Source organism: Poecile atricapillus, chromosome Z (assembly GCF_030490865.1).
Source record: "Poecile atricapillus isolate bPoeAtr1 chromosome Z, bPoeAtr1.hap1, whole genome shotgun sequence".
Lineage (NCBI taxonomy): Eukaryota > Metazoa > Chordata > Aves > Passeriformes > Paridae > Poecile > Poecile atricapillus.
In genome coordinates this window covers 99,053,913-99,078,904 of record NC_081289.1, presented here as the reverse complement: position 1 = coordinate 99,078,904, position 24,992 = coordinate 99,053,913, and the positions used below count along the sequence as shown (strand labels likewise).

Genomic DNA, 24,992 nt, shown 5'->3' with positions numbered 1-24,992 from the left:
GAAAGATGGGTGTGTATGTTCTGTGGAGCTGGTGATAGGAAGAACCTAGAGCACTAAAGGAGCTACAAGAACAAGCTGGGGTTTTGACCTCAAGCCACATAGTTTAGTTGGAGAAATGGCTCATGGGGTAGGTTGTATATTAGAGTGTAAACTAAAATTCAATGACATGTAACACATTAGAGGCTTGCTAAAAAAACTACAACTAAGAAACACTGAGCTGCTTTTTAAACTTCATTATAATTATTCTCAGTGTTTGTATGCATGCAGTATTAAGGTTACATTCACAAACTGTTTTGCATAGCCAGTACTGAGCGCCAGGTGTTTTCATAAATTGTTAGTTAATTTTTAGTATCCTAAAGTACAACAGACTACAATATGGCTTTCAACTCTATGTAATTCCTGAAATTATATTGTTATAGCCCATATGGGGCACATCAGTAATACCTGCAGTTTCAACATTCTGTTTTTTCTCTGGAAAATTTTCATAAAAAACATTAAGTATGTATTATGCATTGCATAAATGCAGCCTTCTTTAGGGGGACTGTATTTTACTGAGATCTCTTTCTGTAACAGTCGTTCAGCACCCCTAAAAAAGCTATGCCTGTGTTTGAGTCCACCTGTGACTGTAGTCAATGTAATTGACCAGTAGAAATGGTTAGTATGAGTTCTGTTGTCAGGAGACTTTCTCGTCTATGAGACAGCCTCAGGCAACTGACCTGCTTCTGGAGAACTGGCTGGTTTTATACAGATACAAACATTTAACATGGTCTGCAATTCTTGGTCACACAAAGAAAAAAAAAATGTATATTTATACATGCTCTCACCATGATTTACAAAACTCAGCCCTTTGTAAAAGACAGGATGCTTTTCAAGAGCCACTGGCATATTGCAGTATATTGCTCATCAGGGCCATTTCTAATTTGAAATTGAGACAATTTCTTAAGCTATCTCTCATGCAGTACTACACAGCTTAGAGTCTGCTGGTTGTGCTCAATCAGTCACTGCAAAAGGATGCAGTTCTCCTTGGGGAAGAGTCAATACCCACAAAAAGAATTACTGTACCATAATACTGTACCATAACTGTGGTACTAACACTGTGTATCAGTGAGGCCTTGAGACTCAACTCAGCTTCATATCCCTCACCAAAACAAAACAAAAAACCATCAGACATGCACCATAAAATCGTAACTATTGAAATTACTGATTTTTAGTTCCATTAAAAACCTCAAAGATAGGCCCAGAATGTCACAAGTGTACCTGCATGTCAGCCAAGAGAAAGATTCTGGAGTAAACTAATCTCAGAAGTGGCCTCAGCCACTGCTTCACATTTTGCCATTTATTTCCATGTATCATGGGAAATTTTGTCGGATCCAATCTCCACAACTGTGAAAAGAGAATGTAGTGTGGTGGGGGTCGGTCTCTCCTGCCGCTCCTGCAGTGAGAGGACAAGAGGAAACGGCCTGAAGGTGAGACAGCGGAGATTCCGATCAGATATCAGAAAACGAAATTGTCACTGTCAGGGTGGTCAGGCACGGGAATAGGTTTCCCTGGGAGGTGGTGGAGTCACCATCCCTGTAAGTTTTTAAGGATCTGTTGGGTGGAGCACCCACTTGGTGTGTGTTTCCCGGGAAGCCGCTGCCGTGGCGGCGGGGCCGAGGGCGCGCGACAGGAACCGCTGAGGGCGCGGCGCCCCCTGCCGGTCGGGAGGTGGCCCTAGGGCAGGGAGTCCTCGCCCACCGGCGGCGCCGATTGGCTGCGGCTGGGAGGAGGCGGGGTGAGGCCGGGAACAGCGGCGCCGATTGGCTGCGGCTGGGAGGAGGCGGGGTGAGGCCGGGAACAGCGGCGCCGATTGGCTGCGGCTGGGAGGAGGGGGTTGAGGCCGGGAGAAGCGGGGCCGGGAGCGGCGGCGCAGTCGCGGGCGGGCTGTGCGGCTGGCGCCATCTCGCCATGGCTCGCGAATTCGAGCTGTGCCCCGGGCGGCGCGTCGGCGGCGACCAGCCCTGCTTCATCATCGCCGAGATCGGGCAGAACCACCAGGGCGACCTGGACATCGCCAAGCGCATGATCCGCATGGCCAAGGTGCGCGCGAAGGGGCGGGCTGGTTAGCGAAGCACCGGGGCGCGGCCGGGGGACGCGCGGGAGGGTTTATTCCAAACACAGATTGTCTGCAGGCAGATCTTGCATTTGACTTTGGAAAAGCGTCTGGAGCGCTTGTCCTGCGAGGAGCGGCTGAGGGAGCTGGGGTTGTTCAGCCTGCAGAAAAGGAGGCTCAGGGGTGACATTATCACTCTCGACAAGTCCCTGAGAGGAGCTCGTAGCCTGGTGGGGATTGGCCTCTTCTCCCAGGCAGCCAGTGACAGGATGAGAGGACATGGCCTCAAGCTGTGCCAGGAGAGGTTAAAGCTGGACGTAAGGGAGAATTTCTTTACAGAAAGACTGAACAGACATCGTAATGGGCTGCCCAGGGAGGTCGTGGAGTCGCTGTCCCTGGAGGTGTTTGAGGCAGGACTGGACGTGGCACTTGGTGCCCTGGTCTGTTTTGACAAGGTGGTGTTTGGTGACCTCAAGGACTCCGTGATCTCAGAGGTCTTTTCCAACTAATTCGTTCTGTGGTCTTGTGTCATGGGTGCAGCCCCGCAGCTGGGGCATGAGCTCACGGGGAATTTAGGAAGTATCAGGCAGCTGCTAGAATGTCTCTAATGAACCTCCAGTTTGACTTGGTTGACATGTAGGGCTTTATTGCAGTAAAGCTTGTGTCATCCAGATAGCCAAACTGCCTTCAGATCCGAAGTTGTATCTATTAGATAGAAAATGGTACATCGTCACAGCTTGGAGCATGGTGTATTCAGTTCTGTACTGGGGTATAAGTGGAGATTGCTCTAATGAGGATATATCTTCACTGTGTGACTTCAAATTAATTACTATTCCTGGAGGTGTAATTAATTATTATTCAAGAGGTGTCTGGTGCTAGTGATGTCATCTAGGGGTAACTGTGGTGATGCTGGGTGGATAGTTGGACTGAATGATCTTCAAAGTTTTTTCTAGCCTTGATGGTTCTATGAATTTCAGATTCATGCTTATTGTTCCACAGAATTCTGTGTCCTTTTTTAGTGTAGAATTATCCGTGACACCTAATCTGGGAAAAACACCACAGAAGTCAAGTCTTCAAATAAGCAGGATGCATAGCTAAGTAATTTTGTAGGTCTAATACAATTTCTCACAGCTGCTGCTCTACTAAGTGTATCGGGACTTCGAAATAAAAGGTATCATGTGTGTGTAGGTCCACAGTCACTCCATGTTCATTACCATTTCTGTGATTGCTGTGATGATAATGTGAAAATTCTACAACAGATGAGCACATCAGTTACTCACTCTTTCAGAGTTGAGTGCAGTTGACTGCACTTCCACTCAGTGTACACCAGCTTGTTTTGCAGGACTGTGGAGCAGACTGTGCTAAGTTCCAGAAGAGTGAACTGGAGTACAAATTCAACAAGAAAGCCTTAGAAAGGCCCTACACCTCTAAACACTCCTGGGGAAAGACCTATGGGGAACACAAGCGCCACTTGGAGTTCAGTCATGACCAATATAGAGAGCTAAAGAAGTATGCAGAGGAGATTGGCATTTTCTTCACAGCTTCTGGCATGGATGAGGTATGTAAGCCATACCGGAATGACAAGGGGAGTCTGGCTGCCGTTGGGTATCACCTAGGTGTGACTGTTCTTATATAAAAAGAATATATGGACAATCAATTTCTGACTGAGAGACCTTCTAACTGAGAGTAATTTTCCAGTTCACCTGTGTCTCTACTATGCGTGGCTGAATATTTTGGAAGACTTGCCCCATGTGTTGAGATACTGATACACAGTAAGTAATATTAGGGACAAGGCTTCTTTTTGATCTTAATAAACAATTGAGGCTTTGAGAGTGTAGATCAAGATGTCAGTCAGACTGCGCTCCCATGTTGTGTTGGTTTCAAGCGTATCAAACTTCCTTCTGTATTTAAACCAGATTCCTTTCTTGATCTAGCCCCTATTATTTCCCTCTTTTTCCTCGTTTACTAGACCCCTGTTGTGTTTCTAAGCAACAGAAGTGTTTATGCCCCTATTTCTTTTACTAAACTCACAGAGGGGCTCAGCAGCTTGGCTTGTTACTGCTGAATTATCGACTGATTTTTGCCAGTGGACTCTTGAACAGTCAGTCATCAGCTTCACAGCTCCATGAAACTGCTGCTGCTGTTTCCTCTTAAGACATATGTACTTGTGGCTGTTGCATGTTGCTTGCCTCAGAATGATGGTGTGACATTATTAAATGGAACATACATTGAAATGTGTAAACTGTAAAGGTCAGGTAACACTAGAAGTTCTGTATAGATTAGAGACGACAGATTTATTTTTCTTTGTGACCTAGAAAATACAGAGAACCAAACTTAAAAGAGACCCTACTAGAAGTAAGCTAGCCACTCTTGCATATGGCCAGCAGAGCAATGTCCCTGGCTTTCTGCAAGTAGACATATCCAAGATAGGACAAGGATGTGATTTACTTAATGCTTTAAGGTGATCTCTTCAGTGTCTCACTCTTGCAATCAGAGACAATTCATGATATATCAGTGTTATTTCTTATCATTTGTTCTCCCTCTTCATCTGACAGTAGACAAATATGCTTTGTGTATATGGCAGTAGCTCAGTGCCATGGATTCAGAAATAGATCTGTGAAAAGAGAGTGTGGTGATGTTTCTTTCATTGCTGTCTTAACATCTAGAAGACCTGCTGAACAACATCCACTCCTTTAAGAAAGGAGTAAATGAACCCAGCAGTCTTGGACTTGTATATCTGGGAACTTGAAGACCCATGTGCCTTTGAGGAGAAAAAAAGCTCCACACTCCTTCTTTGATGTTAAAACCTCTGCTTTCTAAAGGCAGTAGTGCAACACAGAACACCTTTTATTGGCAGCAGCTAAGATGACTTTCTGCTGGTGGGATCCCTCTTTTTCTCTGCTGTGCTCCTTTGTATGTGGATTCCTCATGTAATTAACAAAACTGATACATGTTTGTGCCTTCTTTTTCAGCAATAATTACATTACACAGCTCCTAAGGTTTCTGGTGGTGTTTCTGCAAGACAGGAGTTTGGAACTTAAGGAAAATATTGCCTAAATTGACATAAAAAGTCTTCGAGAATACATTAACTTCTGAAAGTTCTTATACATTAACTTATGTAAATTTAACATAATCTCCAGATTTGTTATCTGGATAATCTCCAGAAGTCCAATCAAGTCAAAGAGGTTAAACTGTTTAACTGTGTTTAACTGTATGAGGAAATTAATGAAGTGATGTGTGAAATAAATACAAAGGCTATGAATGACTTCTTTATGTATTCTGTTCCAGTGTGTACTGGAGACAAAGCAGGATCTCATTGAACCACTCCCTTTAATGTCATTCCTGCTATTTGAAATTACTTCCTGGTTCTTGAATCTCTTAAAGAAGAGCTGCTAATTTTCAAGAGATATTTACCTAATGAAGAGTGGCCTTAGATACCAGGTCTACCTGTCATATTTAATTTTTTGCCATCTTCTGAGATAAGATCTATGCATTTTTAATATAGACTAGTCATTGTCTTTATGCACAACACATCTGAATAAACAATATTAAATGGTCAATAGAGAGATGTTATACATTGCAGGTACGAGAAATTGAATCTCTGTCATACTGAAGATAGAAAAATTAGACCAAATAAGATGTCATTATCTTCAGGGACATTAGCATTCTTTCTCTGGCACTAAGTTTAACTGCAACAAGGAAAGAGCTGAAGAAATTAAAAGTTTGTGGGTGGTTGACAGGGAACAAACATAACTATTTCATTATTTTCCCTAGAGGTGAATGGAGGATTTAAATACCTCTTGCCTGTGATTTGGAATTTAAATTTTCTTCCAATAAAGTACACATTTTTAAAAGGCCACTTACTGATGTAATACCTGTTTTCACAAAGCCTCTAATAATTCTTGAATTGTCTTCAATATATCGCACATATTTCTAGACAAAGGCAGAGTATAATTGGTATTTAAATAAACGGTATTTAAATATTTAGTCTTTGCTTTGGCATATTTTATTGTCTAGTATCTCTCCCAAAAGGAAGCTCCTTTTGGATTTCCCTCCTTGGGTGCTTTTGGGCATTTTTCCTGGTGCTTATTTAATATTCTCATACAAGTTTTCGGTATGATACATCTATTCCATTACCTGTAGTTTTAAACACTCTGTGGCTTAATGTTTCTGACCTGCAGGATGGGTGTGGCAGGAAAACTGTGTGTGTACTTATATAGCACATTTATTCTTCAACAGGCAGACTTCTATCTGCAGGTAGTTGCTCTCTCTAGTAGTGTTCAAAAAAAGAGAAAAAAAGCAAGAATGCTATAGTACACAAGTTCATCTTTAAGCTGAGGTGGAGCTCACTTGTACTGAGCAGCAGAATGTACAGCTGGTGTGACCAGTTTGGTGGGAGACCAGAGACTGCCTTGAGAGAGTGATCCCAGTCAAAAATCTCCACTAAAACAGAAGTATGAAAGAAGGCATCATAATTATACTTCACCTGGAGGGAAATCAGAAACTAACATTGTCAGGATAGCAAATGTCACCTCAGGAGAAGTGTTTTTTGGGGAGATGTCTATAATACCGACCTGTTTATTGAACTTCGGGTTTGCTGTGTTAAAGGGCTGTTTATTTCCAAGTACAGTAGTTCTTTATCCTTTGATTCAGCTGGAGTGTTAAAACACAGTGATTTCTTTTCCTTGTAGATGGCTGTGGAATTTCTACATGAGCTGGATGTTCCATTTTTCAAAGTAGGATCAGGAGATACAAATAATTTTCCATATTTGGAAAAGACTGCAAAGAAAGGTAAGCATTTTCTTTGACCCATCTTGGTGAACATCACAATTTCGCAGTATCTCAGTTATTAGATTTTTTCCTCCAATGCATTTTAGGGAAAAAATCTGAAGTTTCTTTAAAAGAAACTCACCCTTAGACTTTGAAAAATATAAATTTACCCAGCATTCTTTTCTAGTTTTACTGAATTAATTTACTTACAAAGAATTTAATTTAATCTTGGGTAGCTGTGTTGTAGACCTGGGACAAAACTTGTGCCTATTTTCCAATGGCTAGGTCGCCCAATGGTGATTTCCAGCGGGATGCAGTCAATGAACACAATGCATCAGGTTTATCAGATTGTGAAGCCCCTCAATCCAAACTTCTGCTTCCTGCAGTGCACCAGCGCGTACCCACTTCAGCCAGAGGATGTCAACCTCCGTGTTATATCGGTCAGTGAGTAACCCAGAGCATGCTGTGGGTGGGGTAGCAGAGAAGGGCTGCATCCTTTTACTGAGATAAGACCACTTCCAGCGCTTAAGGTGTGCTGGAATTTTTTTCTGAGAAGTTACAAGATGTGTCATGTTCCTTTAATTAACAATGTAACTGAGTTAAAAAGATCCACCAGGTCCTTTTTTGGCAGAACTCACCTTTGAGGAATATGGTAAAGAGTGTTCACAGTTCAACAGAGGAAAACATGACATAGGGTGAGCTAGTTAACCCTGTGGTTTACAGTGCTAAGAAAAATCACATAGACAGTTACCATTAAGAAGGTGCATGAAGTGAGAATGTAATTCAAGATAGGGACCTAGACCAGAAACTTTGTTAAAAAAGGTGCATGTGAGTATCAGAGCAATGAAGAAAATTGATTAGACCCTACTGTAGTTTCCTTCATTTAAAATATTACTTAGATACACCAAATAGTGATGGAAGAAAGTTTTCCCAAACTGGCCAGTGTCCAAGCACTACCTTAGATCTGTGCACACATAGTACATTATTTTTAATAGAATGGCACATGGCTGCCTTTAAGTGCCTTTGGGATTTGGTGGCTGTTCTCTACGCATGGAAAGAAAATGCAGTCTTTTAAGATTGCTTCAGATTTTAAACACAGTGTTGAAGAAATCTGTTTTGGCTACAGATTAACCAATCCACTGGGTTCTTGGATGAAAATAGGATACTATTACTGTTACACTATACTGATACAGGCTTTGAATAGTAGACCTAAATTAAAAGAAGAAACATAAGTTACAGAAACTTACAGTTCTTCCTTTTTCTTGTCAGTATTGATATTAGTCAAATTTGGAATATGGTGATTGTTAATGCAGTGTGACTTGTTGAATTTAAAAAGTTGCATTCTCTGCATAACCAACTGCTTGTTTTATGGCACAGTATTTGTCCACTGAAGTTATCACTGTTAAATTTGCTTTGTCTTTGAAACTGCTACCTTGGTAATTCAGACCAACTCTGTCATGATTCAAGGCATATCAGTCAGCTTTTCCTGATATCCCCATTGGCTATTCGGGGCATGAAACTGGCATAGCCATTTCAGTGGCAGCTGTTGCTATGGGTGCTAAAGTACTGGAGCGCCATGTGACTCTCGACAAAACATGGAAAGGAAGTGACCACCAAGCGTCTCTGGAGCCAAATGAGCTGGCAGAGTTAGTGAAAGCCATCCGTACTGTGGAAAAAGCAATGGGTTCTCCAATCAAACAACTCTTGCCCTGTGAAATGGCTTGCAATGAAAAGGTAATTTTTGATTTTTTTGGTTTGTGTAAACCTGCAGCTAATTTGGACCTAAAGCTAATAACTCGATATTCAGAAAAACAGCTTGTAAATTGTTTCTTGCAGTAGTGTTTCTGCCTCTACATTTAAAAAATTTCACACTGCAGTGTTGGCAGTTTTGATTATAATAGAGTTCTGTGTTTATCATCCAGTGGTTAACTAAGTTGAGTAGCAGCATGCAATCATTTAGGTTGGAAAAGACCCATGAGGTCATTCAGTCCAACCTATCACTGCCAAGTCCAACCACTAATGTGTGTTCCTAAGTGCCATATCTACATGTTTAAATAACTGAGGATCATGATTCAACCACTTCCATGTTCTAGACTGCTTGAGTGCTTAATAACCCTCTTAGAGAAGAAATTTTTCCTAATGTCCAGTCTAACCCTCCCCTGGTGCAACTTGAGGCCATTTCCTCTTTTTCTGTCAGCTGCGGACTGGGAGAAGAAGCCAACCACCACTTGACTACAGCCTCCTTTCATGGAGTTGTAGAGTGATAGGGTCCCTTCTGAGTCTCCTCTTCTCCAGGCTAAACAACCCCTGCTCCCTCAGCTGCTCTTCATAGGACTTGCTCCAGACCCTTGTCATGGTTTTAAAGCAGTAACTAAAAAATCACTTATTTCTTGCTGTGAGTTATGGATTAGAACAAGAGCAAAACAGGTTTAAAATTTAAAAGGAATAAAGAAAATTTATTAACAAAACTACAAGAATAAGAACACCAGAATAAACTTCCAGAAAACCCTTTTATTTCCTACTACCCACTATTTTTTTGTTCACATGACAACATAGAGACAAAAAAACTTTGGAACTTTGGTGTTGTAAAACAGTCCCAATTCTTGCTAGAGTCTTTTCATCAGTCTTTGTAGAGAAACAGAAGTCTTCTTTTGTTAATCTATGGAGTTTTCCACAAGAAAACTATTTCTGTTATAGCTTTCTATTTTTCTGATGCCAGCTGCCCAGAAATCTGTCATCAGAGCTCACTCCTCCCATTTCACATCACTCTGAGGTGTGTATGGGCCATGAGTTTAGGGATGTCATTTTAGGGAAGTCATAAGGATGACTTATTCAAAAGTAAAAGTTCTCTTCATCTGTTTTTGTGATCTTCCCTGGAAACCGTTTTCTCATTGGCTTTCAAGGCTTCAAATTTTCAACTATTGCTTTGTCTCACTCTGTTCCAGCACCTCACTGTACCACAATTACTTCACCTTCTGCTCAAAATCTAAACTTTGAACACTCCATTCCTCCTATATACTCTGTCATGAATTAAAGGAGTTTTTTCAGGACACTATGGTCCATCTCCATAGCTTTAACAGTAAAATATTTCAGCTTATAAAGCATCTCCTTATTCTCTACCTTTTCTGAAGCTTAATTCTTTTCTTTACTGTCTCTGATAGTTTATAAAGTCTCTTTACATGTTGATTACTCTCTTTTCCTCTCTCTGGATAAAAGGATTAATCTGCAAGTCTCATCTGGGTAATGAAAAGGTTAAAATCTTGCCCAGGCTTTTGTAGATGGTTCTGTGACCTCTGCCGGAGCAGCAGCTGGAGCTGTTTTCGGTAGAAGATTCTTCATGGCTGCTCTGGAGAGTGTGGTCGCTGTCTCAGCCTGCCGCAGGTCAAGAGCTTTTTTTTCCCTTTCTTTACTCAGCTGCCTCTGGTGAATTCAGTCACAGCAAAAACTGCAGCTGAGCCAGGAACCGGCCTGGCCCGGCCAGAGCCCGGGACAAGCCCCACAGGCCCCATCTCCCGGCCGGGAGCCGCTGGGCCCAGCCCAGCCCCTGCCTGGGCCACATGGCCGGGCAGGGAACGGGAGGCCAGCCGGAGCTCTGTTACCTTTCACAGCCAGGAAACAAAGAGAACAAGAGTGCTCTGACTTTACATCTTAAGGGGGTGTTCACAAGTTGATCTCACTTTTCAGTGGCCAAAACTGCTGTCAATTCTTAGAAATGACTGATAATTGGTCAGGAGAAAAGACTCCCATCAGCCACCAGCAGCTTCAACTTCCTTGGCTCGCAAAGCTATCTTAAAGGTAAAGTCACCCCATGACAACCCTTCACCAGCTTCATGACCCTTCTCTGGATTCACTCCAGCACTTCAATATCCTTCTTGTAGTCAGGGGCTCATAAATGGACAGGACTTGAGGTGTGGCCTCACCAGCACCAGGTACTTGGCAATAGTAATAGGAATAATGTCTCTATGATTGTATATGAGCTGCTTTTACACTAAGGTAAAATACCAGTCATTCTAATCAGATTCCCTCCATTGTGATGTTGAAGAATCACAAATAGGGAGTCCAGTTTCAGAAAACATCTGCATGTTCCTGGCAGCCTGGTTACAGTGGAAGTAACCATGATAAATTAATCATCATTTGGAATAAGTAATGGAGAAGGCACTTCTACACAACCTGTTCTCAAATAACTGCAGAATATTTTTTATCCTTTTTTTTTGTTATGCTAAGCTAGCAATGAATTTAACTTAAACATTGGTTGTTTTTTTTCTCCTCCCCTGTAGCTGGGAAAGTCGGTCGTGGCAAAAGTGGCAATTCCTGAAGGTTCAATACTGACACTTGACATGCTGACGGTGAAGGTGGGAGAGCCAAAGGGATTTCCCCCAGAATCCATCTTTGATCTGGTGGGCCAGAAGGTTAAAAAAAATATTGAAGAAGATGAAACCATCACTGAGCAAGTAGTGGAAAATCATGTGAAAAAAGTGAAGTGCTAAACCAAAGCAGTCCATTTCATATTTCTCATTGCACTACTACACAGTGTATTTGAGAATAGCAGCACGGTAGATTAGAAGAAAGGGGTGTAATTATGAGGGTGCAAACAAGTTAGAATTTTCAGGTTCTTATTAGCAGGAAGTTTCAGAAGCAAGGGGATATAAATTATGAAGATTTTATTAGAAACTGTATAGCATTGTGCCTAGGAAATGCCATGATCCTCTCTTCTCCATTCCACTTAACCTAGATTAATTTGGAGTATTGCCAAATATAAGGTCACAGTCTGCTTCTTTCCAGCTGCCCTTTTCTGTTAAGAATACAGTAAATCGTGAGAATTTCGCCTACACTTTGAATTGTTCTAGCCATGTATCTTTTGATATTCCTCTCTTTTCTGCCATTTGCCTCACCCCTGTGATAGCAGGACTCTGGTTGAATACAGATGAGTGGAAGTTTACATACACTGAACAGAAAACTACAAATGCAACCTGGATGGATTTTTTTTTTTTTTTTTTTAAGATGAAAGTCTTAAAAATGTCATGATAAAGCAGTGGGTTGCAGGAATCTGTATTCTGTGGGGAAATGGGCTTCTTGAGAAACCTAGGTTCTCAAGAGACAGTACCAGGAACAGAAGCATATGGAATATTTAGAAAGGTTCCATTTAAGGAGCAGGAGAGCCTTTTATAAACTGAAAGGCACAAAAGGCAAGCCAGAGTAGGGAAGAAAAGTAGATGTGAGATGAATCAGTAGAAATAAGCTTAACCTGTGCTTGTGAAAAACATCTATTATGAGTTGAGTGAAGTCTGGAATATTAAGTCTATTCTGCAGAGCATTTGGATGCCTCTGTTTGGACCCAGGTGGCAAGTTCTCAGGTAGGAAGCCAAATGCTGGTGAAGCTTGAGATGCTTTTTTTTTTTCTGTACTAACCAGCAAATCCTCTACATTGGGGTTTTTCTCTCGACACTGGCATTTGAGATGGCTGAGGCTGACTGCCTGACTACATCACACCATTATGCTTCAGCATGATGGTCGGTACACCTTTTGTGTGCTCTGCTCTTGCTTCCCAGCTTCTCACTTTTCAAGTGAGAAATGCAATCCCACTCCTATTGGCTGCTGCTTTTTCCTTTGACCAGAAAGGAGCCATATAACAGCAGCTGCAAACCAGTATGCTTCAATTACATTGCTTAGCACAGCACTGCTTTGCAATAATTCATCTGCTTTTTTTATGTGATGGAATCATTTACTAGTGATGGTTACTTGGAACTTGCTACTTTTAGGTCATGAGTTGGTGAAGTATCTTGAATGTGGTGGTGAGTGGTTTTGTTTAAACGTGTTAAAACATAAACTGTTTACTTTAAAAATGTTTACCCTTGTGCAATTTTGAGGAAACTGTATTCATATCTTTAAATGGGGAAACAGAGGTAGGAAACTGTGTTCATGTCTTTAAATAGGGAAACAGAGATTGAGTCATATATATACTTGACCATATGTGAGCTGTGACTGATGCAGTATACTTGCCTTACATTAAAAAACTACTCAATTGTTAAAAGATGTTTGTTTTCTTTTAATTTCAAATTTGAAAAATAAATTTATCTTATATCAAGCTCTTGTTTATGCATCTCAGCCTATGGTCAGACCCTGCCATTGCCAGCACTGGTGATGCAGGGCCTTTAGTATTTGAACACTGTAAGATTACCCAACCAGTTTCAAGTAGCAGTGTTTTTTCACTCTTAACTGGGCTGGTCCTGGAGACTGCTGTAAGCAAAGACTCCAGAAATTCCCAGGATTTTAATTAATGTATTGGTGGGGGGAGAAATATCCATATACAGAAACTTGCAAGCTGTGTCTCCTAGTTTTATGCGAATGTTGCAAATTAGACACAAGGCTAAACAGGCCACAAATGCACCTCTAGCCTGGTGATTTTATTGCACCTCTGAGCCTTGCAGACATTTCATCCTCTGTTAGGAGCTCTCATCCTCTCTACACAGCTGTTTCTCATGCTTCCACTTAAGTGGGAAGAACAGGGTCATCCAGAAGTCCAATTCAGAGTTTCTGTCACATGTAAGACCAGCTACTAACTATTAAATGTGGCCACAGAAGCTCCAGCTTCACAAGAGACCTTTCCAAGAGTCTTTGATCTTTCCAAGATGACACTGAAATATGAGCTAATGCACTTAATTCATTTATTATCCAAATTTGACCTTGTCAATGATAACAATATGCACTATATAATCTCAAAGCTTGAACCAAACTAAACCTCTTGCCATACACGATTGCAGTCTTTCCAGGCCAATGAGGAGAGTGAGTTCATTTAAAAAAATTTCTAAAAGTCAATATCCAGGTTCCAGTCTCAGTTGTAAGACGTTTCTTTCAACCTGACTTCTTCCATTTTGCAAGTCAAAAAATACTACATACAGCACTTCAGGTGGTACAGCAACACCATTTATAAGTCAAATCATCTTCCCCCACTGAAAAATACATACACATTAAAAAATACAGTTGTTTTTCTTGAACTTACTGTTACAAATTGGAAAAAGTATAGTTATAGTACGTACAGTACTTTGAGTGGCACATCAACATCATTTATAAAAGTCAAATCACCTTCCCTCATTAAAAAAAAAAACAAAAAAAACACATTAAAAATCACAGGTGCTTTTCCTGAATTTACATTATCTTCTTAAAGCATCAAAATTACAACTTTGATACAACAGAGAAGAATTCATGTAGATAATTGTCGAAGTGGCACTAACAGAAAAAGCATGAAATAGGCTTTATTTCACTTTGTTTCTCACGTTAGTTTGCATGTTCTAATGGACCCTTCCCAGAGTCTCAGGGCTGGATAAACTGGTTCTGTGAACTTGCAGTGGAAGGTGTGCAAATGAGCCATACCATCACTAACATTGTAGAATGAAAGAATTCCTGCTTCATAATTTAGAAAAATGCCAATGCAATCAGGATCATCTTGTATCAGGATGGGGATTCTCTCTCCCTTGTGAAATGCCCAGTACTCAATATCAAACTTCTTAAGGCACCAAGATGCTCTATTCCAGCCCAGTCGACAGGCTTCAGAGTCTCCTTTCCTGCCAATGGTAGAGTAGGCTGCGCCAATCCACCATCCTGCTCCAGCATGAAGCAGGTCAACTTCCCAGTAATGGCTCCCGGAAAGGAATGCGTCTCTGCTTAGCACTTGCCATAATTTGTCAAATCTCTGGGGACTACAGGGGTAAAATATTCTCCTCCAGCTACAGCTTACTTCAAGACGGTCGTCAGACAATTTCAGTCTTGGGTGAATGCTGTCATATTCCCAGGTTGGTGATCTTGCATCTACGGTTAAAGCCAAAAACATACTTGCTACATTGCTCATGACCCTTGGAAGAAGTTCAAGTTACAAAATGCCTGCAAAGAAGCCCATAGTTGGCAGTGTCTTGGGACAGCCAGAAAGCCTGCAGTCCCAAGAACACGGGCTGGGGGAAAGACATGCCAAGGGTATCACAGCAGGGTGCTAACATTGCTGCCTCCACACCTTTGTGATGGGGACCTCAGCCACAGCACAAAGGTTGCTTTATGCTTAAGGTTAGGGCTCAGCCAGAAAGCCCACAGGTCTGGGACACTGGGTCTGGAAAAGGAATTCCAGTCTGAGCAAGGTAGGGCCCCAGCATTGCTGACTATACTTCAGGTAGGGACAGGGTCCAGCTAGCCACAGAGCCTACCGCTCCAGGGACACTGAGGCTGGAAAATGTATGCCAAGTGCATGAAGCAGTGAACCAACACTGCTGTCCCCCCACCTTTCTAACCTAGGCCATCAATGTGATGGGCACCTGAGCACCAAGCTGCCATTTGTGTTAAGGTCAGAATTCAGAGAGCCACAGAGCCTACAGCTCCAGAGACACTGGGACTCCAAAAGGCGTGCCAAGAGAATCACAGCAGGGCACCAGCACTGATGCCTCCACACATCTCTAATCAACGCTCTTAGACACATGGTCCTGTGCAGGCCCAGGAGTTGGACCCTAGTGATTTTTGTGGGTCCATTTCAGCTCAGGAGAATCTGGGACTCCAGTACAATCATACTTACGTTTTAAGAAAAGCAACCGATCAATAGGAGTCATGGTTTTCAGCACTGTCCCAGGCTCCTTCATTGCAGTGGGATTAAGGCTACTGAAAATGTCTGGGCAAAGATGAAAAGGGACAGTCAGGGAGTCTGCCTGGTTTTCAACTATCATTTTCCTACTTCATGGACAAACTGTGTTACTTTTCCTTTTACTCACTCTGTATGCTTTCTGCATTACGCCCTTTGGATAGCATGGAGATGCTGGACTAGTGTTACCAAAGAAATACACAATTGAACACAACACCAAGTAATCACCTATTTCTTAAAAAGTAGCCCTTATCAGAAGAAAATAATCAGGCAGCTGAAAACAGCTGCAGGTGCTTGCTGCAGGGCACCTCCACTAGGCTTCCCAGCAGTACTACACACATCCTCCAGCAGCCCTTCAGATCAGGTCTGGCCATTTGCCCCAGCAACCTGCTACTGTCTTTTCAGTGGCAATTTCCCAGTAAGGGATTAAAAGGCAGCTGGGTGAAATGTGATGGCCAGTGTTGCCTGCTCACTCAAAGAGCAGCAGGATTTTCCCACAGTTATTTAGCTTTGTGGCTCTGTGTCCCATCAAGAAAAGCTTGCCTTAATCATGCCAAAGGTCATTTAAGGATGAAATTTAAGCTCAAAGACAATGGGATTTATAAATAGAACATGTTAGCTCAGCTTTACAGTACCAAAAATCATCTTTTTTTTTTTTTTTTTTTTCCAGACTGAGGTAGATCACCAAGGGCATCATTAGAAAAAGCTTTCAAATTTTAGAGGTAGCCCAATGCCAGAGCACTTATACCAAATTGTAAGTAACTGAGAGAATAGATACATTCTGTATGTGTGATGGACTACATTAAATTTCATTGAAATACCTGAGAGAACTGGGAGGGGGGGAAGGGGAAAGCAGCAGGCAAACCAAAGATCATTTTCAGAGCTGGAAGAGAAACGTTCCTAAATCACCACTGCTATAGCAGCATTACACCCATGCTGTCCGAAAACAATATCCATGAAACACTGTTGTTTCTCCAGATGATTTGGTTAAAAGTCCTGTTCTTACTTTAAAAGTACATTTTATTTGCAAAGAGAACAGAAGAAAGCAAAATTCAGAGCACTCTCCCAGGTACCTTCTTTAAGCCGGGCTTCCAATGGTTTCTGTAGAATGGACTGAAGAACTCCAATGAAGTGTTTATAATGATTAAGTAAGTGTTCAAATGAGAGAGGTACTGGATGCCACTCTTCTAACAGGCGCCTGGACTCCTTCATTTCCTTCTCAATTTCTGTGTACTTCTGAGGGCAGAAAGACAAACGCTACAATTAGCAGAGAGTGACATGAAAGGACTCTTCCCTCCCACAAGAGGACCACAGAGCAAGGACAGCTCCATCACCAGGTAAACCTATGGGCTATAACAGGCAAGCTTTGCTGAGCTCAGCCTGCCTTTTAGCTCATTAGCCTGCCCATTACCGCCTCCTGCCAACCCTGTGGCCAACCCTGACATGGAGAATCCAACAGCCATGGCTAAAAGAGATCCCTCCAGGATGGAAATGAGTTTAGCCTGGCCAGGACCGTCTGTGGGAAATCTCATCAATGACAAAATCAAACCATTAAGTTTTAAAAGCAATTTTTTAGAATAAAATCCAAGCTCCCCACAAGAAAATCTCCACAAAATCACAAAGAGCAGCTCCTGTGTGGAGGTGTGTTGCTAGCGCACACAGCAGAATGCCAGGGCCATAACACAGCAGTGGAAACCCAAGTCTGACACATTGCAAGGATGCAAAAATACACCAGAGACACCATCCTGTAAGAAATGGGATATTTTGGCTTGTGTCAGGGCATAAGCACATGGCAACACACTCTTCCCAAAGAAAGTGGAGATCATTAGGAGAGAGAAACTGATGTTTATCTGTAGGCAAAGAGAAAATCATTGCCCCCTCCAGTGAAGTGATGGCTATTGCTTATGGTGATTAGGATTTCTTGCAATTAAGGAAATCACACATTTTAACTTCCATCCTGAGGTTTCCTGAGGGCTACCTTTTCTCAGGTCTTCATATTACACTGGACAAGGAAAGACGTGATACAGCAGATATTTCAATCTACATCAAGATTAAGACACGTGTATCTGTCTTTTCCATCTATGCTTAAAATTAACATGAATTTCATACAGACCTGAAATCAATGCCATAGCAGGAACACCTAATAGCTCAAAAATCAGCAACCAAACCTATTCACCGAAACACCAACACAAAGCAAATTACAAAGCAGTAAGAAAGATGCTGCTTACATACAGAAGGATCTACAGAACATATCACTAGAGAAATTTATCAAGGACTGTCAGGGTAAGAGGTAGAAGGACACCATACAATACCACCTCCAGCAAATGAATAGGATCACTGTCCTGCTGTATTTGTTTGATTCGATGTGTGAAGGTCTCTAGGGCTGCAAGCTGTTGTTCACAGGACCTCAAATGCTGGTCATGTGCTCCCAGGCCTTGCTGAGTCTTTTCATCAATGAAGTTTTTTGCCAGACTCTCTTCTTCACGAAGAAGTAACTGAAGCTCAGTAATTTTTTCTGACAGCTGCCATTTGATGATATCAGCATGTGCCTATGGATAAGCAGAACAACATCTCTCCCCTGCTCAACAGACCATAAACATTTCAGATCTTTTTCTTTGAATACTATGTTTTAGTTGAATTTTACTGATTTTCTCCATCTCTTCAGAAACGTGTCTCTACTGCTTAAGGCAAGGCAGGCATTATCTACCTGCTGATGTCTGGATGGAAAAGATGGAGAGAAGATTCCAAGATGCTTATTTATGTAGAAAAATCTGTTTTCAGCTGGAATTAACAGAGTACCAACTGCAACCAAGAAGCAGATGTTGTCCTTCCGTAGCAAGACTTTGACTGCTTTTAAAGCAAGCTAGAGAAAAGTAGCTGGTAGGAAGTGAAAACCGCAAAAACGAAGTGGCATCCGACCAAGTCTCTAAAGCCCCCTCAAGCTCTTACTGACATTTCTGTAACAGGACTGCTTAGAGATGCTCCTTAGAGCAGAAGCCATTTCATGCTCTATAGATGAGGTGCAGCTTAGCATACATTCCCATTCTTAAGACAGAATCAACCGAACCTTTCTTGTGTTTACTCAACTCTGAATCCAGAAAATTCAATACTGCTGTTCAGTCCAATGCAAAATATGTAAGTGAAGGTAGAATAACATAGGCAGCTAAGGCTACCTACTATTCCTCTGCATAAAAATTTCACCCTTAGTCTTCCAGAGATGTTCATCTGATCAAGGAATGAGGACCAGGTCTTTGGAAACTCTCCCTCTTCCCTCTCTTTGATAGTGTAATACATTGTGATGGATATACTCTTCTGAGAAGCAGTAAGTGGCTGGGTCTTTGAACAGCTACAGAGAAAACAAAATCCCTTGGAATTTTCCCTTGGTAAATGACAATCCAGTGGAGAATGAAACCACACTTTACCTTCGCATCATTTATGGCCTGCTGTATTCTCCTTCTGTTACCAGCTTCTTGCTCTTTTCTCTCTTCTAGATTCTTCAAGCACAATGCCATGCTTTCCTATACAACAATGAAACAAAAATATAACGTTTCCTAACAACATCTGTAAAAAACAGAAGCAACTATCCAGCTTGATTCCATATAGGGGAGTATGGAAAAAGTTTCAGAATCATAGAATATTCGGAATTAGAATGTACAACTCTTAAATGAATGGCCATTTATGAGGCTTATTCAGTGCATAGTGATGAACCATAAGGATTTCAGCACGTCACCTGGTGGTTATACTGGTAAGGTTTGCACAGCTGTAAAAATTAGCACCACTTTCTTAAGGCGCAGGGAAACCCAAAGTGAAAAAAGCATTTTCATCTTTACATCTATGGTGCTGTGTATTTCAAGATTATGTGCTACTGCATTTAGCAGCTGAAGGGCCAAGTACTTTTATTTAGAATGTAAGTGGAAGGCTTCACTTAGAATCAAAATCCAGTGAATGTTCAGGATGCTTCCCAGTGTATAAAAGACCAATCAGATACCCCACTATCACCAGAGTGGTGCTGCGGTCTGAATGTCTGCAGCAGCTAATATCACATTATTAGCTGATTAATAGTAATTAATGCTCTGTCAGGATGGCTGGTAATCAATCACAGTATCTGTGACACTTGTGGTGTTCCCAGCACTGCATAATAAATACTCTGCTTATGTCTTGCCCCAGTTTCTCATCTGCAGCCCTCTGAAATTGGCTGCCCTCTGCCCAACAGATGGAACAGTCTTGGTGTGCCTGCTAGTGCATTTTTGTCATTAGTAACCTGAACAAAACAGTGAATGCTGCCCCACACTCACAGTGCACTGGTTCTAAAACCAGTAAATACCAGATGTAGTGCCAGCTGTAGCTGCTATCAGTGTCCTCTTCTGCAGCTGAGACCCAGTCAAGAACACCTGCATGCACATGATGTACCAGTTCACTGCAACAGCCCCAGGGCAGCACAGCATTTATACTCTGCAGCATGGACAAACAGAGCATGAAGTGTTTCTTCACTTCACAGGCAACTGTTTGTATTTCTGACGTGTCTCCTTAGAAAACACATGTACTCTGTAGTTTGAGTATGACAGTCAGAAGAAAATGAGCTCCCACCAAAATGCCAGAGAGTCTGCATCTGGAAGGCCATTAACACAGATACATCCATGCAAGCAAGTAAATGTTCTTGCACAGAGCAAGATACCCACGCTATTTATTCCAGCCACAGTTTTCCAGTCTTGTCCTTGAAGAGTCTGAAGAGTTCTACACCACTAGAGGATCCAGGACTTCTACCAGATATCAGCCTTCCTTAGTTTATTTTGCAGTCTAGACCTCATTTTCTTCCTCAAAGACTGACAAAGATCACAGAGAAAAACCCAATCTTCTTTTTTTGCTAGAAACACAGCTTACTTTGTGCACTCACCATGACCATATGCAAATACTTGGGCCAATCCCAAGCATTTCTGGTTAAGCATTACTTTCTTTACAGAGGCACATGAAAGACCTGCTTCCTACCAATTGAAGACTGTGCCAGCAACACATGTCTTTCACCCTGAGGAGTTGACTCAAAAAAAACTTCCTTTAGGGACTGTCTGGATGCTTTAACTCATTCAAGTGAAAACACTGTAAAAGCAAGGATTTCTGAGATGACACTCCGAGCTCCAGTCAGGCTCACAGGACACTTATCAAGTGCAAAGAATGCTGATCCTGTGTGCTGCATTCAGGAACACAGGGAGCATCCTTCTCAATGATTTTAAACAATCTCTGATCCAGGGATGAAGCAGCTGATGGACCTCACACAATGGTTCTCATCTCTTCTTAGCACTCACAGCTAGGATTTGCTGAAAGAGCTGTGGAAGATTTTCAGTGGAAGAAGTGCTGTCTGGCTGATGTCACGCCACAAGGGCTGTACTGAATAACTGCTCACAGCAAACAAAATCACTAGTCAAAATGCCATTTCTTGGGCTAAAACTATCGACAGTTTGTGCCTAAAATATCTGCAGCCCTAAGCCAGCAGATGTCAGCAGATATCTCCTAGCGACAGAGGGTCACAAGTTTCTACACCGCTCACTTCCTGATTCGGCAGAGACAAGTCTCTATCAGCAGCACGTACTTCCCTGTGTCCATCAGACCCCCAGAGAAGCAGCAGTCTGTAGATTTGTGCACTTTACTTTGCCTCAGATCAGGTGCCACTGCACAATACCTGCATCATCCACACGCTGCCACCCTGCAGCAAAGGGAGCGCAAACACTGCAGTGAGTTCCCACCTGCAAGAGGGACACTTTGGAGGAGAGCACACCAGCAGTGCTCTGCATTGCTCAGACATCTTAAATGGTTTTACCTCTGTACTGCTGCTGCTGCTGCTGCTGCTGCTGCTTGTGGCAGCCTAGTGCATGGCCCTCTGCCCTTGTAATTAATGCTCTCCAACAGGAACTGCAATAAAATGCTCCAGGAGTTTATCATGACCTGTGCACCGGCTCACAATCTGTGTGGACTTCCAAGCAGAAAGTTCTGTAGGAACTGTTCCTTCCTGGTGTTTTCTGTAGGAAATCTCCTAGTAACACTGCTCCAAAATATCACACAAGGAGTGAGAAGGAACAGTCTGAAATTGTAAAGGGGGGAAGAAAAAAAAAATTTTAAAAAAAAGACAAGAAGGTTGGGAAGTGGGAAAAAAAGGATAGAGGAAAGAAGAGAGGAGAGCTGAGAGAGGAGAGGAGAAGCTTCTGAATATCAAACCTCTGTGTTACAGTATTTTAAGTCTCCTAAGCTTAGCACCACAGCACGCAGTCCTCAGTAAGCCTCCTGGCAGGCTCTCCAAGTAAAGAAAAGCACAAGCAGGAGTATTGGCAAGTATGCAAAGCTTCCTGAGGATATTTGGTGGACAGTTATACAGGGATGAAGGAAAAAAATCTTAGGGAAGAACCTCTGGGCTGGCTGTAGCTGGGATGGAGTTAATTTTCCTCATGGCAGCTGTGTTTCAGATATGACTATACTGTGAGTGCACAAAAGACTAGGAGGGGACACAAGCAGGAGATGACCCCTGCTAATCAGAGGGGTAATCCGTACCAGCCACCATCACGTTCAGCAAACTGGAAGCAGGGTGTTGAGGTGGGTTAGCTGCCTTTTGCTTAGGAACTGTCTGGTGAATGTCGCCTTTGCACCACTTCTGTTCCTTTTCTCTTCCTTCCACATATCCTTCTCCTGTTAAATTTATTTTTATCTCAATCCATGAATTTTCTTGGTTTTAATGTTCCTCTTTCCCTGTCCCACTGGGAAAGGAAGGGGAATAAGCAGGCAGCTGTGTTGCGCTTAGCTGCCTGCTGGGGTTAACCAACAACACCCCAGAGGAGTTATCAAAGAACTGTGCATGGGCAGTCGCTGTGATCTAGCCAGCTACAATGGTGGTGCTGGGGTAAACAAAAATGACCTTTCCCCTCCCCCTGAGGCATTTATGTTTCTGTCAAAGGTTCTTCCAGCCTGACAATAAAAACAAATTCCCCAAGGCAGCCACACTCCTCTAATTCCACATACAAAGTCGGAGGATAAAATGTGACCTAACAGTCAAAGCCACTTCCTCCTTGTCCCTTGATTTATACACCTGTTTTGTGGACGCTTGGGTGTGACCGGTTAAGTCTTTCCTTTCCGTACAGGAACCATATCCTTATGCGGTGCTACCAGGCTGACCCTGTCTGCATGGGGTCTACAAAACACTTGTTGAAGCACAGACAGTATAGAAACTTTGCTCTGTTAACGCAGCCTACAAACCTCGAACTCCACAAGGTGTTTATAAGCAAGACTGAAGATCGGCTTAGTACCGTGGCACTACAGTAATACCAAAGATGCCACCATCACACCCTAGACAAAACCCATTCGCACAAGTTTCAGAAACGACGGGACATCCGCCAAGGCAGCAAATCAGGAAGATCTTGTCTCCGCTGCCGCTTTATGTGTGCTCCCTGCGGCACTCGGTTCCCGGGCCGGCGGGGCTGGGCGGCACTCACCTGCGTGCGGCACACGGCGTGCGGCAGGAGGCAGGCTCGGTGTCCGCGGTGCGCGCCCAGCGCCGGGCACAGAGCGCACACGCAGCTCCCGCAGTCCTCGCAGAACAGCTCCAGCGGCCGCCCGGCATGGACAGCACAGCACAGCCGCAGCCCCGGCGCTGCGGCCCGCGGCGCGCCCTGCGCCATGCCGGAGGCGGACGGGACGGTGCGGGGAAGGAGAAGGAGGAGGAGGAGGAGGAGGAGGAGGAGGAGGAGGAGGAGGATGGGGGGCAGGGAGTGGCGGATGCGGGGCCGGCGTGCGGAGGGTGTGCGCAGAGGCGGCGGGGCCGCCCTACGGGCAGGCACTTTGGGCGGCCGTGGCGGCGAAGGGCCGGGGCCCCGCCGTGCCGCTCGGGCGAGGAGCGGCGCCGGTCACTCGCCGCCGGAGCGACCCTCGGGCAGCGGGGCTCTCGGGCAGGCAGTGCCGGCAGGAGCTGCGTGAGCCCTGCAGCGGGAGAGCCAGTGCCCTGGGAGCTTCTGCCTCCCTCCGGGGCCCCGGTGGGAAAACCGATTTAATTGGTGGAATTTCAGCAGCGTCGGCGTGGAGTGGGCTTCAGTGTCATGGGCTGAGCAAAACACCTGATACAAAAAGATGGGGGGAAATGGTCTTCGGAGTATGTTTGTCACTTTCTGTTTTTCAGTTCGAATTTTGTGCCCTGAAAGGTCTCATTTGTGGAAATCAAAATAGAGTGCTCGCACTCTTAGAGAGTTTGCACGCTTACTTCCATTGGCCATAAGGCTTACCTGCATTCAACCAAATTCATACTAGTTTCTCGTATTCTTTGTTCTTCCTCTGAATAAAAGGAATACAGAGTATTCACACACACTTGTGCACACACACACAAGATGTGAAAAATTAGGAAGATATTTAAAAACCAAGCATTTTGGTGGAACATGCAAGAGTCAGAATATGTAATAGTACATGGGAATGTGGAGCACGGGCACAAGGGCACAAGGAACAAGGGCAGTCCTGCTGAAATTAGGCAGAACTTCATGCCTGCAAAAGAGCTGCGGATAACCAACGATTTAGAAAGCGCCTTGTACATACCAAAGTCAGTTTTTTTCTTGGAAAGTGTTTCATACAGACCCAGGCTACAGCCGTGGAATCTTAGGGATCATTGCAGATATCTGTAGATTGTTTGCTCTTGTTCTGTACATACAAAGAGAAGTGCTAATGCCTGCATTAATAAAGTTAGGGTTTCACACCCTCTTCAGGACTGTGTTCTGGTGCTTGACCATCTTCAGAAAGAAAACCTTTCCTACTGTCAATCGACATTTTTCTCATTACAGCTGGAGCCATGTTGCTTCACTGTACCTTTCCAAGGGGAGTTTCAACCTCGTCTTCTCAGCCTATTCCCATACAGGAGCTGTACACAGCACTGAGTTCTCTGACAGAAGCTGAACAATTCTAGTTCTTGTGTGTTTTGAAATGCTAAGCTTCAGCTCCACTACTGTCTTTGCGACTTCTGCAGGAGGGTTTGCCTAGTGGAATCCATGTGTGTCTTGTCCAGAGGAATGTGTGTGTCAATTAAATGTTCCCATCTGACCATTCAGGAGCACTCTGGCAGTCACACCACCAGAGACTGTAACTGAGACTGTAACTGCTGGGACTGAGGCCCCTTCACAGGGGTCCTCCAGTGAGCCAGAGGGTCCCTGCCTGACTCCCTACACACGCCGCACTCACAGTCAGATAAGGCTTCCTTAACCCCAGGTTTTCAGCAGCAGAATCTCAGAGCTCTAGATCCCTAAAGAGATTTATTTATGGGTCAGTAACAGAGTAACAGCTCTAACTGGTGACCCAAGGAGGAGCCCTGAGCAAAGGATTTCCTGGACTTTTATACCTTCATAATCTGTGTCATGGAAAGACTGGGGTCTTCCTGCTGAGTCTTTGGCTCCTGCAGTGCTTCAATGTCCAGTTCCCTGATGGTGCCACAGGTCCCTGTGCCCCTTCCTGTGTCAAGGGTTACCAGTTCATGGCCTCTTGCCTTGGGCTACCAGCCAG

The 24,992-nt window shown here is 43.4% G+C and overlaps 2 protein-coding genes across 2 annotated transcripts; one reads left to right on the top strand and one right to left on the bottom strand.

Moving 5' to 3' along the window:
• The first annotated feature begins 1,884 nt into the window (after positions 1-1,884).
• Positions 1,885-12,941, top strand: NANS (N-acetylneuraminate synthase). The gene is made up of 6 exons (XM_058826765.1): positions 1,885-2,079; positions 3,435-3,650; positions 6,784-6,883; positions 7,148-7,302; positions 8,330-8,596; positions 11,140-12,941. Exons 1-6 carry the CDS (start codon positions 1,948-1,950, stop codon positions 11,347-11,349), a joined length of 1,080 nt encoding a protein of 359 aa, XP_058682748.1. The 5' UTR covers positions 1,885-1,947; the 3' UTR covers positions 11,350-12,941.
• A 108-nt stretch (positions 12,942-13,049) lies between these two features.
• Positions 13,050-23,496, bottom strand: TRIM14 (tripartite motif containing 14). The gene is made up of 6 exons (XM_058826764.1): positions 22,952-23,496; positions 18,902-18,997; positions 17,795-18,028; positions 16,553-16,715; positions 15,417-15,509; positions 13,050-14,668 (listed from the first exon to the last, which is right to left on the bottom strand). Exons 1-6 carry the CDS (start codon positions 23,135-23,137, stop codon positions 14,133-14,135), a joined length of 1,308 nt encoding a protein of 435 aa, XP_058682747.1. The 5' UTR covers positions 23,138-23,496; the 3' UTR covers positions 13,050-14,132.
• Positions 23,497-24,992: the final 1,496 nt, after the last annotated feature.

Excerpts from the sequence above, each read along its gene's own strand:
- TRIM14 (XM_058826764.1), bottom strand. The coding sequence starts at position 23,137 with ATGGCGCAGGGCGCGCCGCGGGCCGCAGCGCCGGGGCTGCGGCTGTGC. Across the intron at positions 18,998-22,951 it reads ACGCCGTGTGCCGCACGCAG|GAAAGCATGGCATTGTGCTT; the intron begins GTGAGTGCCGCC and ends ATTGTTGTATAG. Across the intron at positions 16,716-17,794 it reads ATCCTATTCATTTGCTGGAG|AAGTACACAGAAATTGAGAA; the intron begins GTGGTATTGTAT and ends TTCTGCCCTCAG.
- NANS (XM_058826765.1), top strand. The coding sequence starts at position 1,948 with ATGGCTCGCGAATTCGAGCTGTGCCCCGGGCGGCGCGTCGGCGGCGAC. Across the intron at positions 3,651-6,783 it reads CAGCTTCTGGCATGGATGAG|ATGGCTGTGGAATTTCTACA; the intron begins GTATGTAAGCCA and ends TTTTCCTTGTAG. Across the intron at positions 6,884-7,147 it reads GGAAAAGACTGCAAAGAAAG|GTCGCCCAATGGTGATTTCC; the intron begins GTAAGCATTTTC and ends TCCAATGGCTAG.